Source organism: Micromys minutus (genome assembly GCF_963924665.1).
Source record: "Micromys minutus genome assembly, chromosome: 11".
Taxonomy (NCBI): Eukaryota; Metazoa; Chordata; class Mammalia; order Rodentia; family Muridae; genus Micromys; species Micromys minutus.
The window spans coordinates 57,857,443-57,875,632 of NC_137980.1; the positions used below are offsets into that span (position 1 = coordinate 57,857,443).

General features: G+C 52.0%; 1 protein-coding gene across 1 annotated transcript in view; it reads left to right on the forward strand.

The window, feature by feature from the left end:
* CDH4 (cadherin 4) overlaps positions 1 to 18,190 on the forward strand; it is a gene marked incomplete at both ends in the record, with an annotated part of 453,286 nt that overhangs the window by 433,044 nt on the left and 2,052 nt on the right. Inside the window, 6 exons of the mRNA XM_080924965.1 lie at positions 5,657 to 5,842; positions 9,808 to 10,061; positions 10,626 to 10,768; positions 13,025 to 13,258; positions 15,049 to 15,282; positions 17,548 to 17,687. Coding sequence (XP_080781091.1) covers positions 5,657 to 5,842; positions 9,808 to 10,061; positions 10,626 to 10,768; positions 13,025 to 13,258; positions 15,049 to 15,282; positions 17,548 to 17,687 — 1,191 coding nt within the window. The remainder of the gene's footprint in view (positions 1 to 5,656; positions 5,843 to 9,807; positions 10,062 to 10,625; positions 10,769 to 13,024; positions 13,259 to 15,048; positions 15,283 to 17,547; positions 17,688 to 18,190) is intronic.

The following is an 18,190-nucleotide window of genomic DNA, read 5'->3' on the forward strand; positions in this document are numbered from 1 at the left end:
AATGGAGCCTCAGTAATGTGGGAGAATGCTGCTTACTGGCTTGCCCCTCATGGTTTGCTCAGTGTGCTTTCTTACAGCACGGTTAGCCCAGGGAATGGTACCGCCCAAAGTGGACTGGGCCCTCCTACACCAAGAAAATGGCCCCACAGACTTGCCTGTGGGTATATGATGGAGACATATTACTCAATCTCAGTAACCACTGAGGTTCTTCTTCCTAAATAACTCTAGCTTGTGTTAAATGGCAAATAACAACAAAAATAAAATTAAAACATCGGAAGAGCACTCCTAAACCAGGCATCAGTGCTGTGGGGTCCTGAGATTGTCATACAGAGCTGAGACCCACTGTTAAGTTAGGGCTACCTGTGCTCCCAAGAATATAGCCTTCTGTCCATACCTAACTGTTGGTGCACATATATCAGGGTGCAGAAACCACAAAACTCTCCCGACCTCTGGACCCCCACACCTACCCTCAGATGGCAGCCTTCGGATGATATGGTCACCACGAGAACCAGAGGGAAACCAAAAGAGTGCGGCTTTGGGCTCCTCCCCAGAAGAGGAGATGGCACACCACAGCGGCCTGATTGGCTTTGGGGAGCCCACCTCGGGAGGAGGGTATTCCTCTCAGACCGATGGTGCAGGAGGGAGCCTCAGAGGTCGGTGTGTGGTACTCAGGGACCCAACCTGCCTCCCAATCCCACCACAAGCCTCAGCCATGCCACCTTGCTCATTCCAAAGAGCGCCAAGAAGGCTGTGCTGTTCAGAAAGAACTGGAGACACACAGATACCCTGACTCAGAGATAGAGAGCCAAGAAGCCCTACTCCTGTGTCAAATGGATAAATCCCATCTCAGACTATCTGTGAGATTGTCTGAGGTCAAATTTAGCAGGACCCAAGATGGCAGCTCTGACTCCAAGGTGAGGTTCCTGTACCACCTCCTGGGGATGATCACAGTGGGAGAACACCGGCCACCACGTGCCCTCCATGGTAGCTCCAGGGGAGTTTCCTTCCCCTCTCTGAAGATGGACCAGTTCTGCCCATGGATCTGAGCTCTGTCTGGCCTGGACCACCACATACAATCTAACTGACCTCCGTCTTCCCTCATATGCACGAGCCACCCTGCCAACCCTGGCAGGTCCCATGCCATCTGTGAGAGATACAGGAGAGGAAGGAAGCTCTGGAGCAAACAGTGGCCTCTGTGCTGGGGCACAGAAGAAATCATTCCGAGCCAGCCAGCACACTCTGCTATGGACAGGCTGGTGGTTCACACTGGAACTGAAATGTGGAGTATAATGGCAGGAAGTCCTGCCTCTGTGCAACCCATGAAGGAAGGTGGAGACCCTTGGTTCCCTGAGACATGGAAGGCAAGGAGGGACAAGCAGGCGGCAGTCTGAAGTCCTGTGAGTATAGAACACTTCACACCAAGTGCACACCTCTTCTCCAGTGCAGCCTCCCCTGCCATCTGTTCACACTTGGGCTCCTGGTGGCCCTTGCCAGGCCACCATCCACATTAGTCCCAGGCAGGTTCCCGGAGGCACCGTCTTCGCTTCACGGTAGGAATGTGCCGGGCAGGTTGGCCGCATAACACACATGGGCTATTTCTGTGAACTTTAATCAAGAACAATCAGGCAAAGCTAAAGAGATGCGGAGATTTGCCAGCTCGGAATCCTGTTCCCAAGTGTTAATTAAAAGTTGTTTTCTTCTTGCTCTTGTGCAGCGGCAGTGCCCCCTGGAGGGCAGAGCCTATAACTCATCTCAGGGCCTCCTTCCACCAACACTCCCAGAGCAAGGCAGGACCCACCGGAGTGGAAAACACATCAAACCACGCATGCGCCAGAAGCCTCCAGTGCAGACCCCGACAGGCACAAAGAGACCCAGCAACTGTGTGTGGCCTTCCTCTAAGCCTTGCCCAACCCATACATGGCTACCCTTTAGCTGCTCTTGATCCCTTCTTGCTGGGTGGCTTTGGCTGATGTCCAGACCTCTATGAGCCCAGAAAGCCTGTCCATATTTATATTCGTGTGTGATTGAGGCCATGACAGGGTCATAGCTGGCTCTAGGAAGCTTACACCTGAACAGTAGGCACAGGCTTTACCTGCAGACACCCCTGGTGTCACCTTTAGCAGCTGAGAGCAATCACCAAAGCGCTCCACACCATTCTTCCACTAAGAAAGAACAGCAGAATCATGCAATATGACAATTTGCCTGTACAAGAGAATCTGTCCCTTCATAGGAGTGAGTGACACCCAGTTAAGTGACTGAAAGAGGGTTAGGCCATGGTGTTCCCATAGGTCACTTTCCAGGCAGACAAGGGACAGCATACAGCAGGACAGTGACCCTCTGAAGAGCACTTGGCATGGTATTGGCTCTCGGTTGCTATGACAATGATGTCATTGGTACACAAAGAGGAACCCCTGTTCTGGCTCAGGTTTTCAGAGGGTCCCATCCATGGTCACTGTGAACCTGTACGTGTTCAGGCTGCAAATCATGGTGCATGAAGGAGAAACTGCTCACTTAGTCACCAGGAAGCAAAGACAGAGACAAGGGTCAGGGTGTCCACAGCCCCCCAGGGGCACAAGTCTACCCACTAACCTGACTCCCTCCCACTAACCCATACCTATCCCATTTTCTACTATGTCCCTAACACTCCACAGGCTCGAGACCAGCCTGGGACATCAGAAAACTCTTACCCAAACCAGAGCAGGTAACAATCACAGGCAGATGGCTCACAGGTCACAGTGGAAATTATTTCCCCAGAAGCAGGAGTTCACTGAACTTTAGCACCAGGGATCTGTACCTGTGGCCTCTAAGGTTTTGAGGTTCTTGTCATTTTCTTAATAACCAGGAGTATAGCATATGCTGTCCTCTGGGGTGACCTATCTACCTGAGAAGGCTACTCAATTGTGGGGTTAGATTTGGGCTAACCTGGGAACCTTCCATGAGTCTAGCCAGATGGGGCAGTGTAGCATCTGCCAGCCTCTCGTCCTAGTGTCAATCTCCATGGCCAACCTCTAAAAGCCCTGGGTTCTCAGCTTTTCAACTGAGCATGGAGACCCAGGAGAAGAGAGAGATTTTTGATCTAGTACAAGTTCCTAGAGCTTAAAATTTAGCATCTTAAATTTGAAATAGACTCTGTACCCTTAATTATACTCAGGCACGTGGCAATAAATCATTAATTGGGGGCTAGTTCTTCATGCTCTGGGGTGATCGTCACAGGGTTAAGCCCAGAGCTTCCATCCCGAACCGCCCAGTATCACCTCCACTCCCTCAACCCTCCCTCCAGGGTCCACCCTCAGACAGCAGAGGCTGCCAGTGCCTCTGAGGAACCCCTTACAGAGGTCAGAATACAGTGAACCAGACCCAGACCCTGCCTAGCAGAAGAGCCTGGTAAGAAGGCAGAGATGCGGGTAACTCACAGGAGAAGGGTACCCAAGACTAGGACACACAGCAACAAGTCACCCCTCACCCAACAAGGCTTCAAGGTCTGTGTCCAAAGAAGTACTTAGTGCTCTTTTGGGTCCCTGAACCCCCACTTGGCCAAGCAGTGTGAAGGTGAAGGCACTGGGTTGGAAGAAGGAAGCAAACCAAGATACCCAGTATCATCCTGGCCACCCACTCACCAGCTGCTAGCCAGGGACCATCCCAGAGCCCACCATAACACCAGCTCACGTTTGTTCTTATTTCATGGAGCCAGGGAGGACTGCTCGCCCACCTGGATGTCTGCAACTTGACAGCCTCAGGCTCATAATGTATCAATAGTTACATCTGTAACTCTTGTTACACGTGATTTGTAACATAGATGTTACAATAATGAAACAGTTTATCGGTGGTGGAAGGAACCAGCCTCCAAGTGGATTCAGAATCTAGAACCTAGGGTTTGGATTTGGGAACAGAGCCCAGCCGCCTTTGTTTTACTGTTATGGCTAGAGAGGCCCACTTCTGGAAAGCATGTGAGGAAATCTAGACATTCCTGAAGATCTGGAAAAGCCTCAGACTAAATGGACACTGGAAATCTGGACCTGAAAAGTCCTGGATTTAGAGCCACCTAGGAGGCACGTGTGTTTATAAGGGAGTTCCCAGTTGGGAGGGGGCTGAGGAAAAAGCCACCTTGAATGTGGGAAGCACATCGCCATGGATGCTGGGTTGGAGCTTGCTGCACCAGCATCCATCTTTCTTCTGCTTCCTGACGGCAGATACAAGGTAACCAGTGGCCTCCACAGGGTACCATGATGGCCTGAACCTTTCAACTGTGACCCAAAATAAACTCTTTCTTTCTTACCTTGCTTTTGTTAGGGAGTTAGCCACAGCAGTAAAGAAAATAACCAATAAACTGTGCCCCACACAGTCTGGTTTAAAACAATCCCCCAGCCTCATGCTGATACCTCTCAAGACAAAGTTACAGGCTGAGATCCTGGGGCTAAGAGCCTCAACACTTAAACCTGGGTGACGTGGTTCTTCCTGCAACACTGCGGACCCTCAGACACCTGGTAACCCTACTGCTGATGTGGAATGTCGGTGTCAGGAGAAGACACTCTCACTATGGAAGTCACCACCAATGACAGCCTCGCCCAGCCACCCAGGAGCCCAGTAAGGAAGCCAGACACGGGACATATGCGTCCACAACTCAGGTCTGCTACTCTGTCTAGGACAGCCCTGTGCCCCTCAGTGCTAAATGGCAGAAGGTTTGAACATAGGGTTTCATCTCCTAGAATTCTCTAGAGACCAGCTGTGCCCCACTTACTTCTCTAAAGCTCCCCTCCTCGTGCTTCCTGGGGTAACCTTCTGCAGCCTCAGGCTTCTTAGCTCCAAGGTAGCTAGGCTGAAGGTGGTTTGAAAATCAAAGGAAGGCTCTGCTTGACAGCAACCCTTTGCTTCCATCTACTGTTCTGGTGAAAGGCTGGAAGAGGAAGGTTCCAGAACAGCACTGGGGGGCACTGTAGGGACATCCTTTAGGATATGCACAGTAGGAACATCCTTTAGAATGTGTACAGTAGGGGCATGACAATTGACATGACAATTATTTGTCTTACTCTAAGGTGAATTCCAAGACAGCAGAGCAGATGGGCTCAGAGCTTCTGAGCACAGAACCTAGAAGCCAGCCCCAGCAGTGGGCCACAGTTGGCAGGGGGCACTTGAACTCCTACAGCAGACACCCTCTCCCCACTCCAAGTGAACCCATGGGGCCTTCATGGGTTCACACTGCAACCTCACTGTGCCTTAACATCAGAGATGTTAGCATTTCTATGTGTGGTCACTGGCCACAGTGGTTGACCCCAAGTCACCTGAGGGAGTGACTAGATGGTGGGAGGAGCCAGGGCATGCTTCTCTCAGAAGCCTTTTGCAGCTGCTACTCCGAGACTCCTGCTCTTCCCACTCTCCCTGCTAGCTACTTGCCACTGGTCCTCCGTGCACATGAGCATAGGAGAGGGGCCTGCACAAGAGCCTGCTGCACAGATGAGGTTGTCCTGGGGAGATGTGTGCAGACTGGAGCAGATGCTTGAGAAGCCAGGGCTATCCCAGCTCCCTGCACAGTGATCCGCGGCTGCTGCAGCCCCACCCCATCCACCTAGGTCATCCCTAGAGAGCAGAGACCCTGCTGCTTGTCAGTGTTGGCAGGGAGTCCGTATGAGGTCCTAATAGTCTTTCTTGTACTCTGCAGTTTGCAGGCGAGGTCCCTGAAAACCATATAGAGACAGTAGTGGCCAACCTCACAGTGATGGACCGAGACCAACCCCACTCACCCAACTGGAACGCCGTCTACCGAATCATAAGTGGGGACCCCTCTGGGCACTTCAGTGTCCGCACGGACCCCGTTACCAATGAGGGCATGGTCACCGTGGTGAAGGTAGGTGTCTGCTGCCTGCATATTCACTGGTCAAGGAACATGAATGTCTGCTGGCTACCTAGGGCCAAAGATCAAACGCTTTGGGTGCAACCTCCACGGCGTCTCTCCTAACTCAGGCTGGCCTCAAACTCCTGATCCTCCTGACTCCAATCTCACCAACCATTTTCCACCAGGAATGGGAAGATTCTGGCCTTCACGTCCATGGTGCTATTTGTCTGTGAATGAGACCCCCCCTTCTGGTGAGACCATGCACACTCCTTGAAATCAGTGCAGGAGAATGCGTTGTGAGCCTCCTCTTCAGCTTGATGCTAGGGCCTACCTTCCCAAGGTATACTTAAGCTTCACTTTTGAGCCAAGGGTCACTGAGGAGGGGACCTTAGTGAGTATGTCCAGCACCCTGATTGAAACTGTCACAGCAAATTATCTGTTGGTCTCCACGTTATAGGTGTATTTTATCTTACCTGCCAGTGGATTTTATTGGCTGTAGTCTTTCTAGAAGGACTGATGGGGAGATTTTTTAGTGCATCATATACAGTGTGATTCTGTGTCTCACAAGGACACAAGCCGAAAAGCACAGAGACCTTTTCCTCCACAGTTCTAGGAAGCAGCCTATTAAAGCGAACTGACCTGGCCTCTGCCTGAGGCTACAGGCATTGGCAGTCATTGGCTCTGCAGGAGGAAGACCTTGCCAAGTTCTGGGAGCTTGGTGGTACCTGGAAGTTAAGTATAGAGGAGCCAAGACTAGGCTTGGGGAGGGAAGGGTGTCACTATTTCTGGCCTAGAAGCCTCTGTGAGACCTTTCAAGGGAAGGGTGCAGGTTATTCTACCCTGGGTGGCTGTGGGTCCAGCCAGGTGACCCTGAGGGCACAGGCTCCTCCTATAAAGTTGCACCTGTACAGTGTCCAGCGACACAGTACAAACTGGCAGAGAGAGAACATGGGAGAGACGAGTTCATACATGTACCCCACATGTACAGCTACACTCACCAGCCAGACCTGGGCCTAGGGAGACAGAGGCACGGCCCAGCCATGTTCCGTGTCCGGTGACAGCTGGACATCGCCATGAGCCACGGAGAGGTGAGGTCATACTCAGAGCTCAGGAAATGGTACATCCTCATCCCTCAGACAAGCATAAAAACCAGGCTGGGGAGGGGGGCTCACCAAAGTCACCATCAAGGAGCCAGCAGGGGGAGGGGGGCTCACCAAAGTCACCATCAAGGAGCCAGCAGGGGGAGGGGGGCTCACCAAAGTCACCATCAAGGAGCCAGCAGCATCTCTGGCACCCCGTCTAGATTCAGTGCTTCTGTTTCCGTCCCAGGCCCAGCACAGTATTGGTTACCTCGTTATAATCCCTTTCCGTGCGGAGAGAATACTTCACACAGTGGCAGCACTGGGCACCAAAGTCCAGAGGGAGGCTGGGTTCTGATCTACTTAGCCAGGGGTCAGACGCAGCACAAGGGGTAGCATCTGAATGTGGAACACAGACAGAAGTGAGAAGCTGGCTCGACCAGGAACACTCCCCCACCCCTGCCCAAGATGGAGTTCATGAAGACCCGGGCAAGCCTACAATAAGGAGGGAGAGCCCTGTACTGTGATGGGAGCTCCCCAGTAACTCCCAGGCTTCACATTCTACCTACCTGTCTTAGTCGGGGTTTCTATTCCTGCACAAGCATCATGACCAAGAAGCAAGTTGGGGAGGAAAGGGTTTATTCAGCTCACACTTCCACATTGCTGTTCATCACCCAAGGAAGTCAGGACTGGAACCCAAGCAGGTCAGGAAGCAGGAGCTGATGCTGAGGCCATGGAGGGATGTCACTTACCGACTTGCTTCCCCTGGCTTGCTCAGCCTGCTTTCTTATAGAACCCAGGTCTACCAGCCCAGGGATGGCACCACCCACAATGGGCTGGGCCCTCCCCCCTTGATCACTAGTTGAGAAAATGCCTGACAATTGGATCTCATGGAGGCATTTCCTTAACTGAGGCTCCTTTCTCTGTGCTAACTCCAGCTTGTGTCAAGTTGACACAAAAGCAGCCAGTACACTCCCTTTGCCCTGTTGGAGAAGCTGAGCCGTTTGGCTGTGGACGATCCCACATTGGGATCGGATGGCCTGTGGGCAAGTGTCCTAGGCCTGTTCTCTTGAGCTTCCTTTGAATAAATTAGCCAGGAAGGTCCTTCAAGGAGAGACGGGTGACTGGAGAGCTGTGGTATGTGTCTGTCTTGCTTATGGTGGTCAAGGTGTGACAGCCTGCCCCTCCCATAGAGTGACAGCAAGCCTCTGGATGACACACTGAGTTCCCAATCATCCATCTCCCCGTTTATTCTCACAAGGGCCGCTCTCAGCACCATTGTCAAGCACTCGCCCAAGTTCCAACCAGGTGCTATTCTCAACATCGGGGCAAGAAACGCTGTCGGAAACCATCCACCCAGCCCCTCCCCCACCTGCCTCCAGAGCCCATCTGTAATGGGATCCGATGCCCTCTTCTGGCACGCGGGTGTACACACAGACAGAGCACTCATACAAAATAAATAAATCTAAAACAAATCAGCACGTTTCACCTTACATGTCCCAAGCATATCATGGAGGGAAAGTCAGGATAAGAACCTGGAGACGAGCTGATGTGGAGACCATGGGGGAATGCTGCTTACTGGCTCGCCGCCATTGCTTACCCTGCTGCTTTAGCATAGCACCTGCCCCATCCGTGGCCCCTCCCACAGAGCCGGGCCACTCCCACATCATCCACCAATGAGAAAGGAGCACCAGAGCCCTACCTGGTGGCAGCTTTTCTTCAACCAAGGTGCCCTTTCTTGAAAGGACTCTAGATTGTGTCCACCCAAAACTAACGAGCTCGAAGGGAGAGCAAGGTGTGAAGGCAGAGGCAGAAGCAGTTGGAGGCCGAAAGCCACAGGGGTCCCACAAACCCCTCTCCAGAGTGGACACGTATGAGACAGGACTCTAACCCAGGGACAGACATTTTACTTCTGCCTCCAGAACTGCATTTAAATTATTTTAAGTCTCCCACTGGGGACACAAAATCAGTAGCAAGAACAAGAACACAGTGAACAAGTAAAACCTAAACATTGCTGTTTAGCTTGGTTTGGGCTTTTTTTTTTTTTTTTATTGATTGATTGATTGACTGACTGATTATAAGTACACTGCAGCTGTCTTCAGACACACCAGATCCCATTACAGATGGTTGTCAGCCACCATGTGGTTGCCGGGATTTGATCTCAGGACCTCTGGATGAGTAGTCAGTGCTCTTAACCACTGAGCCATCCCTCCAGCCCCTGATCTGCGCTTTGGAGACAGTCTCCCTGTGTATTCCAGGCTGACCGCAAGCTTGCAACCTTCCTGTCTCTGTCTCCTGACCGCTAGGATTACAGGCATGTGGCACTGTGTCCAGCAGAAACTAACTTTTATTTTTGTTTGGTTGGGGGAGGTGGTTAGAGGGCAGCTTGCAGGAGTCAGTGGTCCCCTCCAACAAACTCGTCATCAGACATGGCGGCAGATGTCATTCTCTGCCATCGTTGCCACCCTAAACCAACCAACCTTTGGCCACCTTACTCTTGACCCTCATTTGCATTTCCTCAGCTTCCTGTGATCGCAGTGGCCCTCAAGACGCTCCACTCACTTGTGCCTGCCCACACAGTGGTCAAGGAACTCTAGAGAATTCATGAAGCCAGGCATGGAGACAACACGCAGGAGCTGTGGCAGAAAGATCGATGCCCCAAGAAACCCAGTTTCTGCCTCATCAGGGTGTGGGGCTACTAGCTAGAGACCCCTTACCCCAACCTCTCTCCTCTCTCATTGGCCAGAACCCAGAAAAGGCCAGAGACAAGAGTCTGCTGTAAAGGGACAGTGGAGACCAGGCCACCATACAAAGCAAGGCAGGGAGAATCTAAGAGACTGGGCACTGGGTGTGGCCAGCCCCGCCAGGACACTCCAGGTAACCTGTTTCTTCTTCCAGGCAGTGGACTACGAGCTGAACCGTGCCTTTATGCTGACCGTAATGGTGTCCAATCAGGCGCCCCTGGCCAGCGGGATCCAGATGTCCTTCCAGTCCACAGCGGGGGTAACCATCTCTGTCACCGATGTCAACGAAGCCCCCTACTTCCCCTCCAACCACAAACTCATCCGCCTGGAAGAGGGTGTGCCTGCTGGGACGGCACTCACCACCTTTTCCGCAGTGGACCCTGACCGGTTCATGCAGCAAGCCGTGAGGTGAGTCTTCAGCACAGCCTAGCCCCGTCTGACCCTCAAAGCAGGATCCAGTCCTGTGTACCACGCAGAGGAGTCCCCAAATGCCCAAAGAAGCCTGAAAGCTAGGAAGCCCAGTAGAGAGAGCAGGACAGGGGCACCATGTCCAGACCTGAGGTTTATCTAGATGCAACCCACCCCAGAAAATCAACCAATAGGATAACCTTGGACATCAGTGACCAATGTCACCATTGTGGAGCCAGGGCAAGCCATAGCTTCCCTGACAGAGGCAAGTGACTTGAGCTAGCCGCTGACCATCTCTGTACCTCAAAGTACCCACCCACATGCAAAATGTAGGTGATGCGAACACAGCCCACTGGAGTCCTCCAGAATCTAAGACCACCCACCACAGGGACATGAGCCACTGGTGTGGCCTGTCCCTCTGTAGGGGGTATAAAGGTACGTGAAGCCCCTGAGCACTCTGGAAGAACAAAAATGCCACTGGGTTACGGTCCAGGATGCTAGACCCAGGATGCTGGCTGGGAGAACACTGAGGCCTTGCAGACCCCGCCTCTGATCTGTCTGTAGGTACTCGAAACTGTCTGACCCCGCCAACTGGCTCCACATCAACACATCCAACGGGCAGATCACCACGGCCGCAGTCCTGGACCGAGAGTCCCTCTACACCAAGAACAATGTATACGAGGCCACCTTCCTGGCTGCTGACAACGGTAAGTCCCACTCCAGGGAGGCTCTGCCATAGCAGCTTCCCATGTTCTGGGGTTGTGGGCAAGGGAGGGTGCTGCCGAGGGAGGCCAGGGGCACTCAGAGAGCCACAGAGAGGTCTAGAGGGCCCAGTGGAAGGAAGTCTGTACAAGCCTAATGAACGCCTAACAAACACCCCATCCCGCGGCGTCCCATCATGCAAACCTCAGAAACTTCAGTTACTCCCCTAACAGCCTGCTTATTCGTTTACCTGCCCATGTCCCCACAGTGTTCCAGCCGTTACACATCCGCCTGCGGCTCCAGGGTAATCATGAGCCAGGGAATTTAGCTAGCCTAGCTTCCCCCACGTATGAACCGGGGTGAAGAGAACACATTTGCCATTCTCCAACACAGTTAGCTGGCACCCTAGCCAGGAAAAGCAAGAAGGTCCATGTCTACCCTAGCCCTGAGACCCTAGAGCAAGGGAGGGCAATAGGTGGGTTCTGGGCAGACAGCATGGAAGAGCTTGAGGAGTGGAGCAGGAAGGACGCTGGTCATCCTGAGGGAGACAGCGCAGGTTCTCAGGAGGCTTCTGAGGGCTATGGAGCAAGGGCAGAGGGAACCTATAACCAAGAGACCCATTTCAAGACCCAGAGCACCCTGAAGTCTAGCTGAGCGCTCTCATGTGTTCCATGTGGTGCTGGTTGGTCGGGTGTAAAGGAGATTCTGAGGAGACATCCGTCTATCACCATTGCTTTGGGAAGAGCCATGGCCTCTCTGGGCCTCAGCCTTTGCCCCGGCAGAATGGGAGGAGCCTAGTGCTCTGACAGGTGTGTCCCTCGTGTATGATGGCAGGCCTGTAAGCAAGCCAGCACCAGTGTTCTCCATGCTCTGACCACGGCTATCCTGCCACCCACTGAAGGCCAGGCACCTACCTGGAGTCGGAAGAGACGAGCCTCACCCAGCAGAACTCACTGAGGATCTGGTACCTAGGTTAGAAGAGACCAAGAAACCTGGCAAAGCCAGTTTCCCAGTAGAGATCACTCCGGCTGTGTATCGCAGTCAAGACTGAGAGGGATTCTCTTTCACACTACGGAGGCTTAGAGTCGGGGTCATAGCTCAATGATACAGTGCTGGCCTAGCATGTGTGAGGCCGAGTTCACGCCTAGTCTAGGAAAGTGTCAGGGGAAAGGAGGGGTCAGCAGGGGAGGAAAGAAGAGAGGGGGAAGGGGAAAGAGGAGTGAGTACCCAGGCCTGGTGATACGTACCTTGATTCAGTTATTCAAGAGACCGAGACGAGAGGATGACGATCTCAAGGAGCCTGGGTTAGAGAACATATTTCAAGCCAGCCTCGGGAACTAAGAAAGCAAAGTGTGGAAGTCAGAGTGAGATTTGGTGGCCAGACTCTTTCCACTCCCACCTTGCCCACTCTGTGCCACGTCCTGGTCCAGGATGGACACCCCAGGTGTCACGATCACATTCTCAAAAACAGGAAGAGCAAGAAGAACACCGTGCTCACCCGTGTTCTCCCGTGGACTTCCAGGAAGCACCACACTAGGTCTCAGCTCAGACTTAGGCACGGAGTCACAGCTGGTTCTTCTTTTAAAGAGAAGAGAGAGAGGACAAGGACAGAGGGAAACCCAGGCCATTTTAGTAGCAAGAGAACCTGGGAGAGAGCAAAGGTCGGGGGGTGGGGAGCCAGGGAAGGAGAAAGAGTTCTGCTCTCAAAAGGAACATGTGAAAGACCCCAAGGCAGGACTCTGTGGTGGGTTCTTGGGAAACCGAGCAAACACTACTGTGGCCCCAAAGCTGATCCCATAGCAAGTGAACAGCTCAGAAACCTGAACCCTAATCCAACCAGCTCCCCCAGGTCCTGAGCACCTTGTGGTCCACAAAGTTGGCTGTACGAGCACTGGAGAGATGGCTCAATAGATAAGAGGGGTTGACTGCTCTAACAAAGGACTAGGGTTCAAATCCCAGTACCCACATGGCAACTCACAACCATTTGTAACCCTAGTTCCAGGGTCCGACACCCTCTTCTGTGAGCACTGCACAAATGGGGTGCCAGGATACACATGCAGGAAAAACATCCATACACACAATACTAAAAGTATAAATCCCCAAAATAATCTTAAATAAGCCGTGCAACCTATGGTGAGCCCCCAGCCTTGCTGATGACGTATGAACTCCAGGCAACGTGCGTCTGTGTGTCTCACTGAGGACTTCACTTGTCTGTCTGCCCCGTGTATAGCCCTGTGTGCTCACCCCATTCTGCTCTGCAGGGATCCCCCCAGCCAGCGGCACTGGGACCCTGCAGATCTACCTCATCGATATCAATGACAACGCACCACAGCTGCTGCCCAAGGAGGCACAGATCTGTGAGCGGCCCGGCCTCAACGCCATCAACATCACCGCAGCCGACACCGATATGGACCCCAACATTGGCCCCTACGTCTTTGAGCTGCCCTTCATCCCCACGACAGTGAGGAAGAATTGGACCATCACCCGCCTAAATGGTGAGCCTACCCAACAGTGCTCTCACCCTAGGATCCAGCCCCAGACCCATCACCAAAGAACAGTGAGCCACAGAGATGGGAGACAGTCCTTGCCTCCCAGACGGTACACACACAAGGCTGGAGATACAGCCCTGTTTGTCTCTGTCTGCACCACAAAGCCAGTTCTTCCTAGTGCCTCCCTGTTCTAGAAAGAGCCTAGCTCAACCATGCTGGCAGCCGTTGTGGGTTGTCTGGCTCCTGGGGACCACACCCCTTAGGAGGTACCTCTCCTGTGTGGCCAGTGCTTGGAGCTTTACACCATACTAGAGATGTGATGCCCATTCATGCTTCCACCAGCGAAACTGCCAATTCTTCAGGCCCTTGCCAACATGACAGGGCGTTGCTTCAGTAAGCGAAGCCACTGCTGTCCTCTGCCTCTGGGCTCCTGGTGGAGAACGGTCACATGCTCACGGGGGTTTGGGTTCCCGCTCAACGACTTTGCCTTTGTTCTTTGGAAGAATTGAGGTTTTGGGGTTGTTGTTTTGTTGTTGTTGTTCTTGTTCTTTTTGTTTTTAAAAGATTTGTTTATTTTATGTATGTGAGTACACTGTAGCCGTCTTCAGACACACTGGAAGAGGGCATCAGATTCCACTACAGATGGTTGTGAGCCACCATGTGGTTGCTGGGAATTGAACTCAGGACCTCTGGAAGAGCAGTCAGTGCTGCTAATGGCTGAGCCACCTCTCCAACCCAGGTTTTTGTTTTTTGTTTTTATTTTGTTTTTATCTTTTTTTCTAATTGATTTTATAGAACACTGTACACTCAGGAAATCATTTCTTCATCCTAAATGCTGACTCGATTTCAGTTCTGAAATGGTTGATGTTTTAGCTTTGTGTGTATGTAGGCGTGTGTGTGTGTGTGTGTGTGTGTGTGTGTGTGTGTGTGTGTGCATGTGCACTGCAGGTCACTGTCAAGCTCTGCTCTTGTTCCTTGGGAGATGTCCACTCTTTTTTTCAGACAGGGCCCCTCTGGCTGGCCAGCAAGCTCCAAAGATCTGCTCGCTTCTGCCTCCCCAGATCTGACTATAAGTATGCAGTCTGTGGCAGGCATTTTAGATGGGTTCTGGGGGTACAATTCAGATCCTCATGCTTGGATGGCAAGAGCTTCACCAATGAAACTATCTCCCCAACTATCTTAACTTAATGGCATGATGGTAGAGTGTATGTTTGTGTGTGTGTGTGTGTGTGTATGTGTGTGTTCATGATGTGTGTGCATGCACATCTGTATGGTATATTGTGATGTGTGATTGTGTGCATGATGTATGTACATGCACATGTGTGTGTCTGGGTGTGTACCTGCATGGCATGTTATGATGTGTGTGCATATGTGCACATTGTGTGCATAATGTATTACATGTGTATGTGTCCGCATGTGTACATAATGTATGTTCATAAGTGTCTGTATGGTATGTGGTGATGTGTGATGTATGTGCACATATGTGTATACTGTGTATATGATATATGTATGTGCATGTGTGTATGTGTCCATGTGTGCACATATGTGCACACTGTGTGCATAATGTATGTATATGATGTGTGTGTATGCACATGTGTATGTCCGTGTGTGTGACTGCATGGTATGTTATGATATGCATGCATGTGTGTACATTGTGTGTATGTTGTATGTACATGCATCTGTGTGTGTGCATGTGTGTGTATGTGTGTGTGTGAGAGAGAGAGATTTTCATGCCATCAATCTCAGTGCCTGTGGAAGTCTTCCCATTGGCTGCATGTTGCTGTCTCTCACTCCAGGTGACTACGCCCAGCTCAGTTTGCGCATTCTGTACCTGGAAGCAGGGGTGTATGATGTCCCCATCATCGTCACGGACTCTGGCAACCCTCCCCTGTCCAACACATCCATCATAAAGGTCAAGGTGTGCCCGTGTGATGAGAACGGCGACTGTACCACGGTTGGCGCGGTGGCTGCAGCTGGCCTGGGCACAGGCGCCATCGTGGCCATCCTTATCTGCATCGTGATCCTGCTGAGTGAGTGTCGGCGAGTATTCAGTATTCAGTGTGTGACACCTTCTTCATGTGGGAGGAGGTGACTGACTGAGGCAGAGCTGGGGTGGCACAAGGGACAGGGATGGGGAACAGTCATTGCCCAGATGGAGTGGGTGCACCTACCATGCAGAAAGGGAAGCTGCCTCCCTCTCCAGCCTGCAGGGAGTACGAAGCTAGGGATCAGAATACAGGTGGCCCTAACAGAGAGTGGTGCATATGGGGAGGACACGTCCCTTCTTCCACAAACTCCTTCCACATGTCTCCTCAGGTGACATGAGACACCAGCTGCACAGCTGCCTCTCTGGCAAACTGATCTGGCGGAAAGTGGCCCAAGGTGTCTGGTTTCTGGTTCGATGCTCACACAGTGAACCTCCCACTCTCTCTCTCTCCCTGTCCTCAACATGGGCCACATCAAGAGGTCCCCTGGCTACCACCTTGTCCTATGGTTGAAAGGAATGCTATCTGTCACTTGCAGAGGTCTGGCCACCGAGCATGCGCTAGCTGCAGTCTTTCTTATCCCAGCAACCAATCAAACCACCTGATCAAATGGGCCACCCTTCCCTGTTGACACTCACCTCTCTTCCCTGTGCCTTGGAGTGCTTGGCTGGCCCCTCCTCCTTCTCCATGTTTAAAGGTGAAGAGATGGCAGGGGCTGCAGGAAGCACCTGGAGAGACACCTTTATGATAGTTAGGGTCTCTATCTCCAAGTCACAAAAGCTCTGCCCTCAGAACCCAGGCAGGAGCAGAGACCTGTCTGGGAGGACCATGCAAAGGCTCCCAGAGATGAGCAGAAAGCTACAGACAAGTGGCCAAGGCAGGTGACAAAGGAAGCACATCCACACATAATTTCTTATTTTGTACCCGAGTCCTTTGGATAAAAGGACCTCTGGGATCCTTCCCCAGTCAGCCTTCCTTCCTTCCTGGGATGCATATACATACATCATGCACACAATGTACACATATGCATACACATCACACACACACATATGTGCTGACATACACATGTGCATGTACATTTATCATGCACATGGTATACACATATGCATACATATCACACATCACATGCCTATCCTGGTGTGTTCCTGGGAGTGGCAGGGGGCCTCTGGGGGTGCAGGATGTGGCTTCCACTCACCCCTGACCTACCTGCTGGAGGCCCTTTCTGGGCTGCCCCTCCCCAGTCTCCTTCCATCATGAGAACATCATCCCACATGGCTCCTGCCTAGAACATGGTACCCTAAAACCGTCTCTTTTGACTTCTGGACCCAGAGTCTCAACTTGCAATAGTTCTGAGGAATGACTGTCTCTTAGTTCACCCTCTCCAATTGTCCTCCTGACCCTCCTGACATTTGTGTCACTATTATGTCCATAAAGAAGAAACTAAACCAAAGGGCCATTTGCAACCCCAGGTTCTACCTCTGCATACACAACCAACTGCAGTTAAAATGTTCACAAAGAGAATTTTGTAGCAGGGGCTGGTAGAGATGGCTCAGTATTAAGATCACTTACTGCAAAGGCATAAGGACCTGAGTTCGAATCCTAAGACCTCCCCCCCCCAGGCATAGCCATGTATGCCTGTAACCCCACTGTAAGGCTCAAAGACGGGATTATTGGAGTTTACAGGTGAATGAACAACCAAGATCCAAGTTAAATGACAGAACCAGTCTCAAAGGAATACAGTGAGGGATAAAAAGATCAGGACAGATGTCTCCTGTGACCTCCGTCTATTCTATAGCTGGGACTTTTTAAAAATTAATTATTGGGGCTGGAGAGATGGCTCAGTGGTTAAGAGCACTGACTACTCTTCCAGAGGTCCTGAGTTCAATTCCCAGCAACCACATGGTGGCTCACAACCACCTGTAATGGGATTTGATGCCCTCTAAAAAATAAAGAAATAAATCTTAAAAATTAATTATTTAATGTATATGAGTACACGGTAGCTGTCTTCAGACACACCAGAAGATGGCATCAGATCCCACTACAAATGGTTGTGAGCCACCATGTGGTTGCTGGGATTTCACTGCTCTTAACCACTCAGCCATCTCTCCAGTCCCTATAGCTAAGACTTCGTATGCACGTTCATGTACACGCACCGGCTATGTAGATGAACACAGAATACACACACATCCAACCATCCTAGGTCCATGACATGCCCAGGCATGAACACACATTCACACCTGTGTGAGCACATATGCACAGATGTGCCCGTGTGCGCACACACTGCTCATAGTGTGGCCTCTCCTCTCGCAGTCATGGTCCTGCTGTTCGTTGTGTGGATGAAGCGGAGGGAAAAGGAGAGGCACACAAAGCAGCTGCTCATCGACCCTGAGGACGACGTGAGGGACAACATCCTCAAGTACGACGAGGAGGGTGGTGGCGAGGAGGACCAGGTGAGCGAGCGAGTGAGCAAGCGTCCCACAGGCTCAGCCTGGCTCCTGCTGGGGTTTTAGCCTTACCTGCCTTGTCCTGTTCCTTATGGATGGGTACTGCATAGTTGTTTCCAGAGGCACAGGCTGGGTACAGGCTGCATCCTCTCCCATGTGTGCTCAGGCCTGGGCTGACTGTCCTCGGGATCAGTCCTCCTCATGTGATCCTCCCTCTCCAACCCACTGCTGTCCTGTGCCCTAAAGAAAGCAGTCCCGAGTCTTCTGGGGTCACCTACACCCACCTAGTGGACACTCCCAGTGGGGGTAGGGGCTCTGTTCAGGATGGGGAGAGTACACAGAGCTACCTCATGGGGAAGGAGGACCCAGCCCTTTTCTCTCAGGCAGCTGACTGCACGAGGCTGCTGAGCTGCAGGCAGGAAGGTCACTTGTGTGGGGGGAGCAGGGCGGAGGTCCAGGCCCCCACAAGGCAGCTGGCAGGTCCATGGCAACCCTGAGCTCAGGCAGGG